We start from the raw sequence: 17,772 nt of genomic DNA, 5'->3' as shown, positions 1-17,772 counted from the left end.
TGAGAAATTGACATTTAATCTTATAAGAACCCTGTTGCACATAACACATTGCTTTTCTCATGCATCTTTCAGAATGCTCTCCTTGTCCTTGGCATTCAACAGTTTATTACTATATGCCTGGACATGTTTTTCTTTGATTTTATCATCTTTGGGGTTTGTTGTGGTTTTTGAATGAGCATATTCATGTTTTTCTTTAAAGTTGGGAAGTTTTTTGCCATTATTTCTCTGAATATTCCTTTTGACTCTTCCTCTCTTTCTGGGACTACCATAGTATGTATACTGGTATGCTTGATGTGTATCACACAAGTTTCTTAGGCTGTGTTTATTTTTTTCATTCTTTTTTCTTTCTATTTCTCAACCTGAATCATTTTAATTGTTTTGTATTCCAGTTCATTTATTCTTTCTTCTTCCAGTTCTAATCTGCTGTTGAAAACCTCTAGGACATTTTTAATTTCAGTTATTGTGGTCTTGAATGCCAGTATGTCTGTTTGGTTCCTTTTTAAAATGTCTATCTCTTAATTGAGAGTCTCATATTGTTCATTCATTGTTTCCCTGATATCCTTTAGTTCTTTCTTTGTGTCTTCCTTTATATCCCTGGGCATAGTGTAGATCATTTTTTTAAAGTCTTTGTCCAATATGTCCAAAATCTTTGTCCAATATGTCCGAAGTCCAAAGTCACTGATCTCTTCTGAAGAATTATCTTGTCCTTTGGATAGGTCGTCATTTCCTGTTTCTTTATTTGTCTTGTAATCTTGGTGATACACACTATGCATTTTAGTATTTTAATGTATTAACTCTTGGATTTAGTTCCTGAGTTGTTTCTTAAGTTTGTATCTAGCTAGTGATATGACAGCAATGTTCTTGAGTGCCAGGAGCTAAGAAAAACAAACAAACCACTACAAAAAACACCTTACATGGTCTTTGCAAATTTGTTCTGTTTGCTGGTTATCTAACCTATCCTTGATAGGTTAGCCATCCTATCAAGAAGATCATCCTAAGGTAAAATTTTGGTGTGCTCTCTGACTTTTCTGAGCCTGAGTCTTGTCTTGGGTTTGTACTCTTGGCCTTAGGAATTCCCCCATTTCCTAGAATCCAAATGTCCCCTCTAGTCCCTGTGAAAGAGATTCATACACCCCCACCCCATTGGGTGCTCTACTGTATACTTTAAAGCTGGTTATCTGTGCCCAGGATTTAATTGTTTCTTGAACTCCTTTGACTGCTTGCAAGCTGCTTCTGTCTTCAGAGAAATTTCTGGGACATTTAGCCAGAGATGGCTATCCTTTTTCACAGTCCTTCAGGCTGCACTCAATAGACTGACACTAACATACAGGCACTGAAGTAAGTGCATAAGGATTAGGAGTGCAGGCTGGCTCCACACTCATGAGCAAGGGGGTGGAGGAGCAGCCAGCAGGGTACTGTGAGCCTCTCCTACGGCTTTAAGATGCATTTTCCTGAATTGGCTCTTACCTTGTTACTGCAATCCTCTATTTTCTGGAGTTTTGAAGAAGGAAACTCTCCAGTTTTTGCTATTTGTGCAAAGATTTGTGTGGGTACAAAATCCTGAAGTGTCTTACACTACCATCTTGGCTGACCAGAAGTCCTGCAGATTTATGTTTTAAGTATTTTATAGAGACTTATAATTCATTCTTAGAACAAAGTTTGAATAATATGATTGCTGTTGCTTGTTGTTGCCACAAGTCAGATTCTTCCTTGTGGCTTTATTGATGTATAATTTACATACCATAAAATTCACCTATTGCTATGTAAAATTTATTTTAGCAGATGTGTATAGTTGTGTAATAATCACCACAATATAGATTTAGAACGCGTTCATCACCCCTCCCCCAAAAGTTCTCTATGCCCATTTGTAGTTAATCCCTGCTCTGTCTCTAAATGTGCTTTTTCTAGATGTTACCTGTAAGTGGAATCATACAATATGCAATCTTTGTGTCTGGCTTCTATCATTTATCATGAATTTTTTGAAGTTTCTCCATATTGTAACATGTACTTCAATGCATTTTTAGAACTGAAAATTGAGATACAATAGTTGTTTTCCAGCTATTAATAAATATTTAATGAAACAGGAAATTAGGCTGCACACTATTCAAATTTACCTTTTTATAAGAAAACCATCTTGTGTATTATATATGAACCCATAATGACTGTGCTACAGATCATAATTATAGGTTATTGGCTAACCAATTGACCTTGTGAGAATGATTTTTAAAGAATAAAGTTTACCAATAGAACTATGACAAATATAGGTATAGCTATGCCTGCATTGATTTATTCCAGCAAATTATAGCAATAAACAACAAATGAGCAAAATTGCTGTTAGGAGGTTGCATTGTGTTTGGATTTTACGAGTAATTTCAACTTTTCTGAAAATCTAATTGACCTTGCCCAGCAAATGGAAGAGTTAACACCTGATTTATCTGAAAACCAGTTTCAAAGCTCCAAGGCTGCCATGGGCTTATCTTTCTGAAATGTCTGAAAAATTCTGAAATGAATTTTCAGAAACTATTGTACTTACAAATTATCCTCAAGTCTCTTCAAGGATTCCAAAACTAATGAATGAACACTGTCTAAGGAGCAGGATCCAAAGCAATTTAGGGCTGAAATATACCTAATTTTCATAACCCAGTCATTATGTAGCTTCCTTTTAACACTGGAAATTAAAAAAAAAAAAAAAGATACTGTTAGACACACACAGATATGTTGTTTCTACGCAGCATTGCTTTTTTTAGGAGGTTCTGGGGAATGAACCCAGGGCCTTGTACATGGGAAGCAGGTGCTCAACCACTTGAGAAACATCCATTTCCTCAGCATTTCATTTTGACTTTAACCTAATTGTAACTCTGAACTGAGATAAAATTTTAATTTATAATACAGTCTCATTTATTATACAACAGTTTAACTAAATTTTCATAAACTATCTAGCACATTTAACTAAGAAAACAACTTCAAAAGATTATCGAATTTTCATTTGTGATTATCCAAATGTAGGATATAATTTATATTGTTTTAAATCTTATGAGTCAATCCATTTGAAAAGTATATTCATATTGTCCATTAATACTTGCCAAATAACTGCAGAACTGTAAAATTTATAACCCCAGATCACTGTCATATCCCTTGTTTAGAAGGTTGTCCACCAGTTCACAGCACATTTGTGTGAGAGGTCTAAGGTTAGAATCTAAAACCTCTGCCTCAAAATTCTCATCTTAACCTGGAAATAGCAGCCCTCATGCCATATTTAATGTCGTATTCATCTTCTCATTTGCAAACATCTATTAAGTCATTCTTATATCCCAGGTACCAAGGACATAAAATGATTAAGACAAACTCCTTTCTCCAAGTTAAATTCCTCTCCCTGTTAAAGAATAGAACTGGCCCGATAAAGAATAGACGTGTTTACAACTCAAGTCAGGAAAACCCTACACTATAGGGCTAAAGAGAGTGAAGGGGGAGATCTTTTCCATACTAAATTGTTTAATTTTGACCTCTGGATGGTGGCTACTTTTTTCCTTTATGTGTATAGTGTTTTGTGTACCAATATTTGCTCCTCACGCCTCCACTCTCACCCTTCAGTATGAATGAACTCTGTGACTGTCATCTACAGGGAAACTTTTATAATTGCTCAGGAAGTTAACAGCCCCTTTGGCCTTAATGCTTTTCATTCTGTCCAGTTTGAGACTCCCCTATAAGAAAATGCCTCAACACCCAGCCAATATATACCTCAGGCTCAAACAATTTAAATCATGTAAATCGCATTATAAATAATCACCCATAGGACCAACGCAAATTTGGCATTTATTTAACTGTACCCAGATTTGTAAAATTCCACAGCTTCCTCAAATCTCATTTGTGCCATATCTACCTAATGGAAACAGTAAAAAACAAACAAACAAACAAAAACATAGCCATGGAATTTTCTGACAGGTGGAGCACATTTCATTGAAGAGAAGAGCAAATGTCTCAGCATCTATTTAAGATACTGTCATAATTGGAAGGAAATGCTTGATTTTATAGAAAGCAGCACATCACGTTTTGGGAAAGCCCCCATCAGAGTGTAACACTTTGGTGGGACTAAATAATATTTCTTATGCATGAAGAGTGGGAAAAGGAGTCAGGTATTTAATCATTGTCATTTTTACGGTTACAGAAATGGGACTACTTAATTCTACTGAAGTAACCATTGTAATGAGTTTTAATTGCACAGTCTAACTCTGGGATGAAATACTTGTTACCTTAATGATAAAGCCCAATCCTGTATGTTTTTGTTAGTTTCTTATTATAAAAGAAAGTGTTCATTGCACAACATTTTGAATGTAGGGAAAAAAAAGAAGAAAATTAAAAAAACATCTCTCTGAAGTCTCATAGAGAGAGTCATTGTTAATATTTTAGGATATTTACATAGTCCTTTTCCAAGTAGAAAGATACATATATCATTACATTGTATGAAACATTTTTCCATATCATTAAATATTTTTCAAAAACATAATTTTAATGGGTGCATGACATACTCTAATATGGTTATTGAGTACTCTTGCTACCTTAGAGACTTTTTAGGAGCCTTACAAAACAATTTTTATATAGTATGAGCATATTTATAAAATATAAATGTACATTTATGTAATTTTTATATTAGATATTTACATTAGGTACTTATTTAAATGATTACATGAATAGCATCTAATCATTCTCTAACTGTTGGACACCAGGTAGTTTACTCTTAGAAATAATATTGTAATGACCATACTTAACCATATGTTTTGAACAGATGTCTGGTTAGATCCTTAGGACAGATTCCTAGGGGATCTTCCATGGAGATCCCAGGCCCTACTACATAAATGTTTATTAAGATTCGTGATTCATCTTTTAATATTTCTTTCCAGAAAGGTCGATCCTTCCCACACTCCTATATGAGAATGCCTATCTCAGAACTTCTTCCCCATTTTTAATCTTTTACAATTTTATAGATGAAAATTTGTATCCCATTTTAATTCATAGTTCTGTGATTACTAGGAGGATGCATTTTTTTCCTAAATTTATGTTTTGCTAATAAAAATAATATATGCCTTACTCTAAAAACTTCAAAGATATTACAAATTTTTTAAAAAAGAAATAAAATCACCCATAATTTCATAAGTTACTGTTTTGTCCTATGATCAATTTGAAATGCTTCTTGATTATTAGTGCTGTGTGTGTATCTGGTTTGCATATGTGTGACTTATCTGTTCATGGCCTTTTCCCATTATTCTCTTGAGGAATTACTACCTTTTCATTTAATTCTAAGACCCATTGAACAGTATTAACCCACTGTCATATTTGCTATACAAATTTATTCCAGTTTGTCGTTTATTTTTAAAATGTTATCTTTTGATGTCAAGAATTGTGTATATGGTCAAATCTATCAAACTTCTTTGAATTCTGTGTCCGCTGTCTTCATGATTAGACTATTCTTCCATATTCAAGTGCTAATAAATAGTCATACTATTTATACAAATATATAAATAATAAATATATCTTTTTAGTTTTTCATTATGTAATTTTTTATTTAACCCTTTAATCCATTAAAATGCCTTTGATTTCCATTGGCAACAGCACTTAAAATAAGAATTTCAGTAGCTCATTTTCCTAGCTATTGATTCTTGTTCATATTGGATCTCAAATCTCCACCATGGGGTCTGGAACATTTTTTGCTATATAAATAATTAAACAATGACTCTTAACTATTAAAAAAATTGGACTACCTTTATAATACACTTACCTTTTAAAATTCTTTGAGTCTAAGACCTGATTTTGTAATTTCTTTTTGGCTTTTGTCTGTTTTAGTCCAAAGTCATCGCTATTTACTGTGTATCTGTTCACGAAGCCACCATCATCCCCCAAGAGGATGTCATCTCGGCAGAGCTGGTCTGGCAGGGTCACCACACACACACAGAGGAGGCAGTGATCCATAGGCTTGATGATATAATAGTTATCCTCGAAGCAGAAGAATATTTTAATGAGTTACCTTGCTTTACTTAGTAAATATTCCCTCCCCCTTATATAATTAAAGTTTTGTTTTCTGAAGTTCCTCATTTCAGATACTTCCACAGTGATAAAGGAACTTGAAAAAGAAAAAATTCCCACAAAGTTAATCAAACAAAATGTAATGAGCACTCACTGTGCGACCAGCATTTGCTCATGGGGAAATGGGTAGAGTGACTAAATAAGAGGACTGCTTCCTATTCTCAAAGACCTTACCGTCAACTTGGAGGCAAAATTAGTGTCTGAGAAACAATACAATTTGGCAGATTTTTTTTAGAACTGATGTGCTCAATTCCAAAAAGGATATGTAATGTGTAATATATATATATAGTATAAAAGATAAATTAAAAAATAAGTAAAGGCAGAAATCTGAATAGAGGAAAAATAAGGAAAGGAAATGTCAGATGGTAAGATAAAGCCAGGAGTACAAAAAGGGCATGAGATGTATGCATTACAAAGTTGGTAGAGTTGAGTGTTTACCTCTAAGCTTCTTAACAACCAATAGTAGAAAAAGACACATGATCAGCTCAGCGATCCATAGTGTTTTTAAAGTAAAAATAGGGAAGTAATCAGGAGAAGTACAGCCACTCCTTTCAGACAAGAGAACATTTTGCCAGGTCCTCATAAAGAGGAAACTATAATACAGTGAACGAGGTCCTCAGCAACAGCTTTATGGTAAATTCAGTCATTAGTGGGAGGGCAGTGAGGAAACTGCTTGGTTGAGGGCAAGGTATCTAGAATGACTGGAGTTCTTGAAAAGGAAGGATTCATGAGAAAAGTATGGTTCTCTTTAGGGTTGACAGATAGAGATATAGAGCTTTGGAACTTGTTGACAGAGATATAGAGCTTTGGAACTTGTTGATGGATTGGATATGGGGCTGAAGTGGTGGTGAGAAGGAGGGAAAGAAAGTAACCCAGGGTGACTCCTAAATTTTTGGTGTATTATTGGGTGGATTGTGATGCCATGATCTGACATGAGGAAGTGAAAGAAAAGCATTTTCGAAGAGGGGAAATTAGATCAATCAAGAGTACAATTTTAGGTGTGTTAACAATAGACAACAGCCAGTTGGGTGGAGGCATGTGTAGAGAGTCAGATAGTTTAGGGGAGAGGTTCATGCTAGATATATAAATGTGGGTGCCATCAGCATACAAATGGTGTTTAGAGCTATGGAACTAGATGAGATTACCTTGAAAAAGAGGCCCTGTGATTGACTCTGAAGGCATTCCACTATTTAGAAGTTAAGCAGAACAGAAGGAACCAGAAAAGGAGACTGAGAAGGAAGGATTGAAGAGGTAGAAGGAAAGTCAGGAGTGTGTGGAGTCACTTGTGTCAAGTGCTGCTGAGAGGTGGAATGAGATGAAGACTGAGATGTGACCATGGCTTCACCGATCTGCAATCATTGGTGAACTTGACTAGTTTCAGTAGAATGGTGATGATAACAGCTGATTAGAATAAATTAAGATGTAATCCAAGCATCTTTTAAAAATAAGTAAAAAATACATTTAAAAAAATAGAATAAGTTAAGAGAATAGGAGTTGAGAAAATAGAGAATACCCTTTTGAGAAGCTTAACTGTGAAGAAGAGATAAATATAATGGTAACCAGGAAATGCAGAAACAAAGTCCTAGATGAGATGAGAAGGTGTGGAATCCAGGTTGTAAGTGTGTGAGGGTGCCTGGGGGGTGGATTTAAATAAGAACAAGTCTAGATCTTCCATTGCAGTGGGGAGGGGGGGCGGGTAAAAGTCTGTGGATGCAGATGGTTTGTTGATGGGAAGATGAGGTAGGTCTTGTCTGCTTGCAGTTTTTCCATTAAGGTGTGAGGGGAGGTCATCAGCTGAGAGTGGGGTGGGGATGATATGAAAGATCTGAGGGAAGGAGAAAGTATTAATCATCATCTCAGAGAATGGGAAAGAAATTTACTGGGGAAATTATGGAAGGTTGTCTGTCCATGTTAATGGTCCATTTGAAATGCATGGTCATAGCTTTAGAGTGAGAAGAGGAAGTCCAGATGTGTGGTTTTCACCAAAAACCTTCAGTTGTTTGAAGACCAGCAGATCAGTATGTTGGAGGGGAGAGCTCTAAGGAAGTGAGCTCACAGGGTTTGGGCTGAGGTGATGGGGGTGAAAGAGGAGTCCCTGGGTTGGTGGCCCAAGGCTTCTGGGCCACAGGCCGCACCTCTTCCTTTAGTCGCATTTCCTCTTGCTCCCTCTGATAGTGGGACTTGTTCTATGCAAGTATCTAATTAGTTCTACTTTGAAATCTGGATTCTTTGGGGAAACTTCCTGGTATAATCACAGGAACAAATTCTGAAAATAAATTTATGTACTGGAGGAAAGCTGCACTTATTAATCCCATATAATAATTCTATTATTGATTTTATCTTACACTAATAAGAACTCAGAGTATTTTTCTTCAGAGCAATACCTTTATGATCAATTACTTAATAAATTCTCTGTATGCTTTTGTATAATAACAAAGAGCAACCTGACAGCATTTACATTTTCTCTTTATTATTCTTATGCATTCAAAATTGCATTGCTCAAATGTCTGTTTCTCACCTGTGGCTCAATAAATACTGAGGTTTCCTGATATGTTGTGAATGGCCCTCCCTTAGATTTGTAAGGGAATCTTAACAGAAAGCATGAAAGGGTTCCGGTATGACCTGACCACTGACACAAGACTGGATGGTAAAGTCCTTGTTATTTTACAGAGTCATCAGGAGAAAAAAAATTTTAACATCCAAGTGCATCCAGAAATCTTCAGCAAGTGTCTGTCAAGCAGGCTCAGTCTATGAACTGGGTTCACTATTCTGTGATCTACTCAGTCATTGCCCTTCTGGGACTCAGACTCGAGGATAGAGGGATTTTTTTTTTCAGTTTTCTGCTCTTTGCTTAATTTAGTTTCCTTTAAAACGAGTGAGATTTGAGTGCTTAGAGGTTTAGTCAACTAATATGTATCGAGCTCTTATGTGTTAAGAACTACTCTAGGCACAGGCTAACCAGCTAGGAACAAGATCAAGTTTCTGACTTAGTGGAATTACAGTGCTAGGGAAAAAGGACAGACAGATGAATAAAAAAGATAATTTCAAATAATAACAAGTGCACCTAAATTAGAGTGCTGGGATTCAGAGTGACCGAAGGAGCCACCTTAGATCCCACGGTTGTGGAAGGCCATGATGTGGAGGTGACCTTTGAACTGGGATCTGAATCAGTTGAGAGGAAGCTTGAAAGGAAGTTGAGAGGAAGGAACCTAGAAGAAGCCAGTGTGAAATGACAGAGAGGGAAGAGGCTCTGAGGAGATGGGATTGGATGGGAGGATATTTTGTCCTGAGAGGGAGGGAGGGAAAGAGGAAGGGAGAGAGGAGGGAAGAAGAGTGTATGTATAGTTAAATCCGTAGAACTGAAATTTGAAAAAGGACAAGGCTGAAAGACTCCATTTTCTCAGGAAAATAGAGGCAAGGACATCCACAGAGTGGAAGAAGCCTGGGAAGGTTTGTAACACTTGAGAGGAATGGGACAGTGAACTGGAAAGAACAAGAAAGAGATTGCTGGAAGCCCCTGGTAGTTCAGCTGAGCTCGCCAACCCTAAATTCCCAGTGATGTCACATGGAGCAGTGCTCAGCCGCTGTGAGAGAGTCGAGAAATGCCACAGCATCCCTCGAGGACTAGGGATTTGGAGGGTAGGGATGTAAGAGAATGGAGGGTGAGGGTGATCTAGCCAGTGGGGTGCAAGCAGGTAGGGAAGGAGAAAAGACAGGGGGACTGAAGACTGAAGGAGATGGCTGCCAGGAGCCAGGGGCTTCTGTGGGGTTGAAAAACGAGGGACAGAAAGAGACGAGATTGCAAAGTACAGTAAGATTGCTTACAACACTGGACAAATAACATGAGAAGTTTCGTTTCCCAGAGAGGCCAGGCACCAGTAAGGTACAGAGGAGGGTTCAATTATTCCTTAATCCTCCGTGTCCTTCTTTCCCTGCCTCCTTCCTCGAGACATATGTTTATAAACCCAACCCTCAGCCATCTCACCTCTCCCTGAGCCCCCGTTGGACTTGCTGTTTTTTACTACATAAATTTTCTGAACAATTATATTATATGTTATGCTTGTTCATGAGATCCTTCAAGACTGACTTTTCCTTGAATGCAGGTACACGTTTGATATTTGGGTAAATCTTCCAATGCTTTATAAATGCCGCAGTTTGGTTAAGTAGTAACAATTCAGCCACTGGGGGATTAACATTAATTCCACCCCATTAAATTTTTCGCCAGTAATAGGCATTTGACTTTAGTAATTTTCTTACCAAATGAAGCTGGGCTGGAGAGAAAGCCTTTAAACTTGAAAACATGAGCATGGGAAATATTCAAAGAAGGGTATAAAGGAGGAAAGGAATTAGACTCATCAGAAAGAAAGCAAAAACAAATGTGGATGAATTAAACATACATTAATATGTAAACATACATTAAACTCACTGAACAGTGATGCTGAGCTTGATCTAAGAGATCATCTATTAACCCCCTTCATTTTATAGATGAGGAAACTGCTGTTCAGCAGAGAAAGTATAGGGCTTATATTCTACCTGTACTGAAAAGAAAAGCTTGTCTGTCTCTCAGCACAGTACCTGGGTGTTGCCTTGAGCTTTATAGTCCCAGACAATAATCGTCCTCTCCGTCGTGGCCACAATTCGTTTCAGCTGGGAGAGGTAATCACATCCTGTAATCCAGGAGGTGTCCTGACAGGGAAGAAGCGTGGGGTACAGTGTGTCTGCTCTCATGGGATGGTGACTGAAAAGGAGGCCCTTTGCTCCTCTATTCTTCCCCCTTGGGGTCTTGAGGAGAGGTTCGCAGCCCATCCCCTGCCCAGTCCCCTGCACTTCTCAGCACGGAGGGCTGGAGAACGGTCTCTGGCGCCTGCAGCAGCTCCCTGGAGGAGCCGGCAGTGGCCAGGCCGGCGTCCCTGTGTGCCTGGCCCGGGGGACACTCCTTCACAGTGACGAGGGAGGCCACTTCAGGGCACTGACTGAGCAATGCGCCTGGCCCTTGCCGTGCCTGAAACGTTCAGCCTGCACAGACCCTAACGATTTGGTTCAAGGAGCAAGCTGAGGCAGGGACTGCCCGTCGCTGCAGTTCAGCTGCAGGAAGCCGGCTCTGTGGGCCTTTGCTCAGGCCTTAGTGTTGCTCCGAGTCACTGAACGTACAAACCTACCGTGCCTGGGAACATCTCCCTGTCCAAGCTTGTTCAGGCACTGCACTGAGATGTGGGTACATGTTGGAGGCCCTAGCACCACAGCGCTGACACTAATGACTGAATTAGGAGTTTAAAACCTCTTACCGTAACATTGGTGCTGGTCTGAACTTTCATCTACAAACAAAGGAAGAGAATAATGAAACCCAGATAGGCACTGAGATTAAGAATGAGAATGACCCTACAGCAGCACAGGATCGCCTTGGTTTAATACGCTTGTCATTGTACCTTTCTGGAGTATCTTCTTGGTTTCTCCTCCTTGAAATATCTAGCTCTGTGGTATAATGAACTGTTTGCTTTGGGCAAAACTTCTACTTCTGTATCTTGTTTTTAAGAATCATGGCTGTGCTCTTAGAATCTTATTCTTTACTAGTCATTCTGTTCCTTGTGTTTGCAAACTAGCTCTCATTCTTTAATTGTGTGGAACAACATTTGATGCTGAGAGTTGGAAATGCAAAATAATAACAGTGATGGCAAGAATTCAAAGAATACTGAGTAGATCAAGAGCAACATACATCAGTGTAGGAAAAAATAAACATTGTTTCATTTGAAAATTCTCACTCCAAATTATTGAGAGACTTAAAGAACATTCTATCCAGTGGACTTGCTCTCACATTAAATAAGTCTGAGTGACTCTTCTGCCCTGGTTCTATGCTGTTTGAGAACCCAAGCTTGTTCCCTGCAGAGAGCTAGCATATATGAGTGGAGCAGTGAGATCACTAAACTGTTAGGCATGGATGCTCGCCGCCTGCCTTTCATCCAAAGAGCTCACAAAGGCTTTGACTGTTCCATTCAGGAACTTATTTGTAAATGGAAAACATTAAGGACTATAAGGAAATCGGTATGCAGCACAACAGAACACTTTTGGTTTCCTGTTCTCTCCCCCTGCTTCTACTTTTAATGGAAGTCACATCTTTAAAGTCCCTTTAACTTCCTTAAAAGTTCAGTAATCCTTATAGAGAGCTTTTGAATTTTAAAAATCTAACCACTGTTGCAGGAACTCTGATTAGTGACATTTATAGTCTCTATCACCCAAACTTCCAAAGGGCATCATGAAAAGCCCTACCTGTATTTATTCTACTTCAAGTAGAGTTGAAATGATGGATTAATCTATTCTAAGGTATTTTGAATTATCAATGGCTACCTTTTAATAAATTATTCCCATGACCTACCCTTCCAAATTACTTTTCTCTCAGAATGTGCCACCACCATGTCTGTAAGGCATCACAATTGCTATTTATACTCGGCATATCAGATCGTAAAATAATTTATTTTTTGCAGCAATCTTTTTTCTCCAATTACATTACCTATAAGAAACAGATGTGCGTGTCTGCGTAAGTATACATATGCATCCCTGAAAGCGTGACTGCATAAAGTGTCTCCAGAAATGTCATAACGCCACCTCACTCATTTCACACAACCCTGAACTACCTCACTATGAACGTCATTATTTTCCTTCACACATTTTTCTTCCATGTTCTCCACTTTCCAACCATGTTGGAAGTGTATCTGATTCTGTTTTAGAGGAAATAAAAGTGAAAATAAAAAATGAGGAAAAGGGAAATAATGCACATAGGAAAGAGTTTGAGAAGGTTTTCATATTTAACTGAGGCAAACTCCTTTTCGTTTTCACATCATTTGTTCATCAACAACAGTAACCCCCCACTTTTGCTGAGTGCTCACAATGATGCAGAGTGCTTTACTGGATTAATTCATTCAAACAGCACAATTACTTGAGGAGGGGAGGTCCCTAACTCTGGGTGAGGGACCAGGGCATGGAGATGTTAAGCAGTGTGCACAGCCATGGGTGTTAGCCCTAGCCTGGGGCCCTGGGCTCTCCCAGCACCCAAATCTCTCCCTGCACCACCTCCGGGGCGCAGCGGCCCTCTCCTCTGGAAGAATCTGGCTGCCTTTCAGTTCAACCTCTGAAAAAGGAGCTCACTGGAGGGCTGAGCATTATTTTAATCTTGTGATGATTATTTCAAACGTGCTTTTACTTGTATAAAGTTTGTCTCTAGTTAGAAATAAACTAAGAATTGGAATTATCTTTTGGTATTGAATGCCAAACATTCACCTTTCATTTTCGTTATGAAATACTATGCTTTCCATTAAAATCTCCGATATTTTGAAAATGGAAGTACAAAATTTATAAAGTTAGAAATAAATGGCATTAATAATAGCAATGCCTTACATTCACGTAGAGGTTTATTGTTCATTATCACGTTTGACCTTTACCACAGTCCTGTGAGGGCGAGAGGACGACTGGTCCTAGTGTTCTCATTTTAAAGGTGTGAAAAGACATGAAAAGATTTAAGCAGCTGGTTAAGTCCCCTGCTTCGGGTCAGCCCTGGTAACATGGAGGAGCTAGAATTTGAACCATTTCTTTTTTCTGTACTCCACGTTCCAAGTTCTTGACCTCGTATTATTTGGTTGGATGATGACATAGTCAATTTTGCCCATGAGCTTTTTTGTTTTGTTGTGTTTTTTGATAACTTACCCAGGATCATCCTGCAGTGGTATTGATGCCAATGGCTCATTATGACACCTTGAGAAACAATGCCAAAGGCAGTTACCAAAATCTAAACAATTGCCCCAGAGCCCAGCAATCTTCTCATTTCTAGGGATATTTGGTTTTCTTCTTTGGAAAAACTCTGAAATATGGTTTATGATTTCTGTTGCTTCCAATAGCTGTACATAATACAATATGTAAACAAACAAAAGAGAAGAAAGGCAAGAAGGAAGGGAGGGAGTGAAGAAGGAAGGAACCAGAACTGTCACATTACCTGGCTGTTAAAGACTGTTATTAATCCTTTCTGAGAAGCCGCTATTAGTAAATCCAGTTGAGGAATCTTGACCATGCACTTAATCACATCCCTTCTTCTGCTTCCTGTCAATAGCATAATATTCATTTCAACTCCAGCAGTTAAGACCCTAAAACTCATGTGTTAGATTTGAGAAAGAAAAAGGTGGGGTGGGGAAGGGAGGGAGGGAGGACGGGAGAGAGGGGAGGAGAGGGATAAGGAGGGAAGGGGAAGGAAGGGGAGGAAAAGAGAAAACCAACTTTTTGCCAGTGAGCCCCAGACTTTTAAAAATTAAAGTTGAATAAAACCATAAAAGCAGCAGCAGCTGCTTTTTAATTATTCCCAGAGATACTAACATGCATTTTTAGAGCTTTCCAAGTAAATGTTGACCATGAATTCCCAGAGAAAATATGAGATACATACATATCCTGTGGTACACACACATACACACACGGACACATGCACATTCACAGAGAAAGAGTTTTCTAAATACCTTTCAGAATCATTTCTATTTTGAGATTATCATGTCTTTTAAGAACCATTTCTGTGAACTGGCACCATTGTGGTTTACACAGAATAAAAACCTAATACTATCTCACACTCTCCAGTATAAAAGAATAAAGCTACTTTAATACTGATGCTGGGGCTCTTTGGGTTTTTCAACCTTTGCATTTTGGAGACTACACTAGATATTTCTTTTTCTGCATCCATGTACTGAATGATAAAGCCACACATCCTGGGCTTCCCAGGGGATCTAGGTTTCATAACTGTAAACTCTTAAGGAGGAGAAGCAGGTGGAGAGGCCCCCTATGGCACCTATCTCATACTCTGATATTATCACCCTGGCCCAAGAGTTCTCAGTGGGGAAGATACTACCCCAGAGGGTGCAGATATGCAAATTAGTACTTGGGGAGGGGGAGCAAATAAGTCTTAAAGTATAAAGCAACAGGGGAGTGGGTGTAGCTCAGTGGTTGATGCCTGTTTCCCATGCAGGAGGTCCTGGGTTTGATCCCAGGTACCTCCTAAAAAAAGTATAAAGCACAGATATACATATAGTGTAAAAAACTGATACACAGTGTATCTGAGATATTAAAATGTGATGTTATGACTATCCTGCACTAGGGGTTTCAGAGATGTCAAGGGAATGGGTACAGGGAGGGCTCCTAAGGAATGAAAACTGGACTTGCCCAACTTAATTTTAAAAGACGTGCGATTCCATTGTACTGGAGCATGTATCGTTGAGGTGTCCTTGTAGAGACCCTGAACTTGAATGAACTGATTCTGGAAAACATGAATTTTTTCCTCACATGGTCCCTATTCAGTGTCCTTCAGAGCAATGATGATATTTCAGTCTCAGCTGCAGGTGCAGTTTCCCCTAAAACTGCATATGAAATAGCACCACCACCCCCAGTGAAAAAGTATTGAGCAAATAAATAAAATGAAAAGTGATTCAATGGAAATATGTTACACTCCCAATATTTATTTTCAAGAAACATAGAAATCCATACTAATGTGCAAGGTAAATTTAAAATATCACCTGAAATAATAACTCTCTCTTTTCTAGAAACAAGGAAAATCAAATTTTCTTCATCCATCTGGGAAGCAATGGCATCTTCTTCTGAGCAGTAGTATCCAAAGATCTAAAATCCCAAACAACATCTATGTTTACATGCACAATGTCTTGGAATGGGTTGTAAAGTAACATACATGATCTTGACTGAATTTGAAGTCTAATTTGGATTAATAGCAAACACCTTGCTTTTATAAATGTCTCAAGGGTCCCCAGACAAAGAGGAGGCAGTATGAGACAGTCAACAAACTGCATGTCAAAGGTGCTTCATTATTACGGAGTCCATAGTTTTTCTTTCTGATAGATGAACCTACGTACCAGGCTGGTGTCCTTGCTCAGACTGATAGATCGATCAGGAGCTAACACTTATTTGGAAACCAGCCTTCATTCAACAGGGCCCCAGGTGAGAACCTTCACACTGAATTTGGCTATTCCTACCCATTTTCCATGGGCCAGGTTTTTCACCTACTTAGGGAGAGTTTGGGAACTGAAGGGACTATGAAGTTTCTTTAACCACTCCAAATCCTACTCTCCTTATTGCATGAGACTAAATTACTACTAAATAATATTCTGAAAAGGAAAATGATCTTTTTTATAAACTGTCAAATTATATAACTCAGGGACTCAAAAAATAAGATAGCTGCTCTTCATTAATTGACTAATTAGCAGAAATGACATTTTTATAGATTCATGGCACTTAGTATTTCTCATATTACAGAGTTGAGACTAATTGCTGTGCGTTAATGAATGACTGGAATGAACTGGAGGAGGGTTTCCAAAGCAGTAGTGTGTACACAGACCACCTGCGAATCAGGTTCTGATTCACACGCTCTGCGGTGGGGCCTGAAGTTCTGCCATTTTAATTATGCTACTATTGGTCCTTTGAGGGAAAAGGAATTTGGCACAATGACTCAATTGAAAATAAAGCTATGTATCCATTTGTTTTAATAACATTTTGCTTATTTTAATGCTCTTTTTCAGCTTAACATTATGTTTAACAAGTCCTTTCATCGGTTGCTTCATAAATATCACTATTTCTCCTTTACACACGCCCACGTCAAAACTTCACCCCACGCAATGATTGCCCTAAGCATTTCCACCAATTAGATTTCATTCTCTAGGATGATCAGGATCATCAAGACTTTGTCTCTAATGTTTCCCTTTTTTTCCTTCCACCAGCAAAATCAGCATTCAATAAAAGCTTAACTATTTTATTATCTTTCCAGAAATTACTTTCAGGGGCACAAAATGAAATAAAACCCCTGGAGTCAATATACAATTCCTTTTGAAGGACTGAGAAAAGGGAAAGAAAAATGCTTTTAATAGATATATGTTGTAGTGGGCAGGAATCTTTTGTCACTGCAGTTTCCTCATTCATTGATGCACGATCCAGTTAACAATGGTGTGATGATCTGCATCTTGACCTCGTATCATTGAACCTGCATTATATTCTTATGGCAAAGAGTATGTGCTGTGAGTCAGGCAGCCTAGAGTTTGAATTCAGGCTCTACAACTAATTGGCACTCAGAACTTGGACAAACACCCTAACCTTCTTAAGTCCCAACTGCCTCATCAGTGAAATCAGTACCATAAAAGGACAACTGTCTGAGTTTTTTGTCAACAAGGCAGAATTGGAGTTAAGTCTTCTTGGAATGTTTGGTGGATTTCCCCTGCGAAGCATTTGGCCCTGTGCTTTTTTGGTTGGGAGGTTTTTTTGGTTTTTTAAAAAGCAATTTTACTGAAACATATTCGTAAACCATACTAGCCATCCAAAGTGTATAATCAATGGCATTTGGTATAGTGACAGAGTTGTGCCTTCTTCACTTCAGTCGATATGACAGCATTTTCATTACTCCAAAAATAATAATAGTCACCTCTCAATTTCTCTATCCCTCCCCTGGCACATATAACTACTAATCTATTTCTGTCTCTCTAATTTATATTTATATTTTCTATAGATGGAGTCAAACAATATGTAGTATCTTTTGTCTAGCTTCTTAGCATATTTCCTTTTTTTACCATTGATGGACTATTATTATTACTGTACACTACTGTTCACTGTTTGCTTTGGTTGTATTTTTGCCCAAATACGACCCTGATACTAACATTTTTGTAACATAACATG

General features: G+C 38.2%; 1 protein-coding gene across 2 annotated transcripts in view; it reads right to left on the bottom strand.

Annotated features, from left to right (window-relative positions):
* The window catches only part of WDR64 (WD repeat domain 64), a 133,498-nt gene that overhangs the window by 98,903 nt on the left and 16,823 nt on the right, over window positions 1-17,772 (bottom strand). For both annotated transcript variants that reach the window (XM_058309482.1, XM_058309483.1), the window contains exons 3-8: window positions 15,615-15,717; window positions 14,060-14,163; window positions 11,364-11,393; window positions 10,654-10,764; window positions 5,774-5,988; window positions 2,534-2,668 (exon numbers count right to left, since the gene is read on the bottom strand). In XM_058309482.1, the coding sequence (XP_058165465.1) occupies window positions 2,534-2,668; window positions 5,774-5,988; window positions 10,654-10,764; window positions 11,364-11,393; window positions 14,060-14,163; window positions 15,615-15,717 (698 nt within the window). The remainder of the gene's footprint in view (window positions 1-2,533; window positions 2,669-5,773; window positions 5,989-10,653; window positions 10,765-11,363; window positions 11,394-14,059; window positions 14,164-15,614; window positions 15,718-17,772) is intronic.

Source organism: Dasypus novemcinctus, chromosome 13, assembly GCF_030445035.2.
Source record: "Dasypus novemcinctus isolate mDasNov1 chromosome 13, mDasNov1.1.hap2, whole genome shotgun sequence".
Lineage (NCBI taxonomy): Eukaryota > Metazoa > Chordata > Mammalia > Cingulata > Dasypodidae > Dasypus > Dasypus novemcinctus.
The sequence above is the reverse complement of the archived record's forward strand: the minus strand, read 5'-3'. Positions and strand labels throughout refer to the sequence as shown.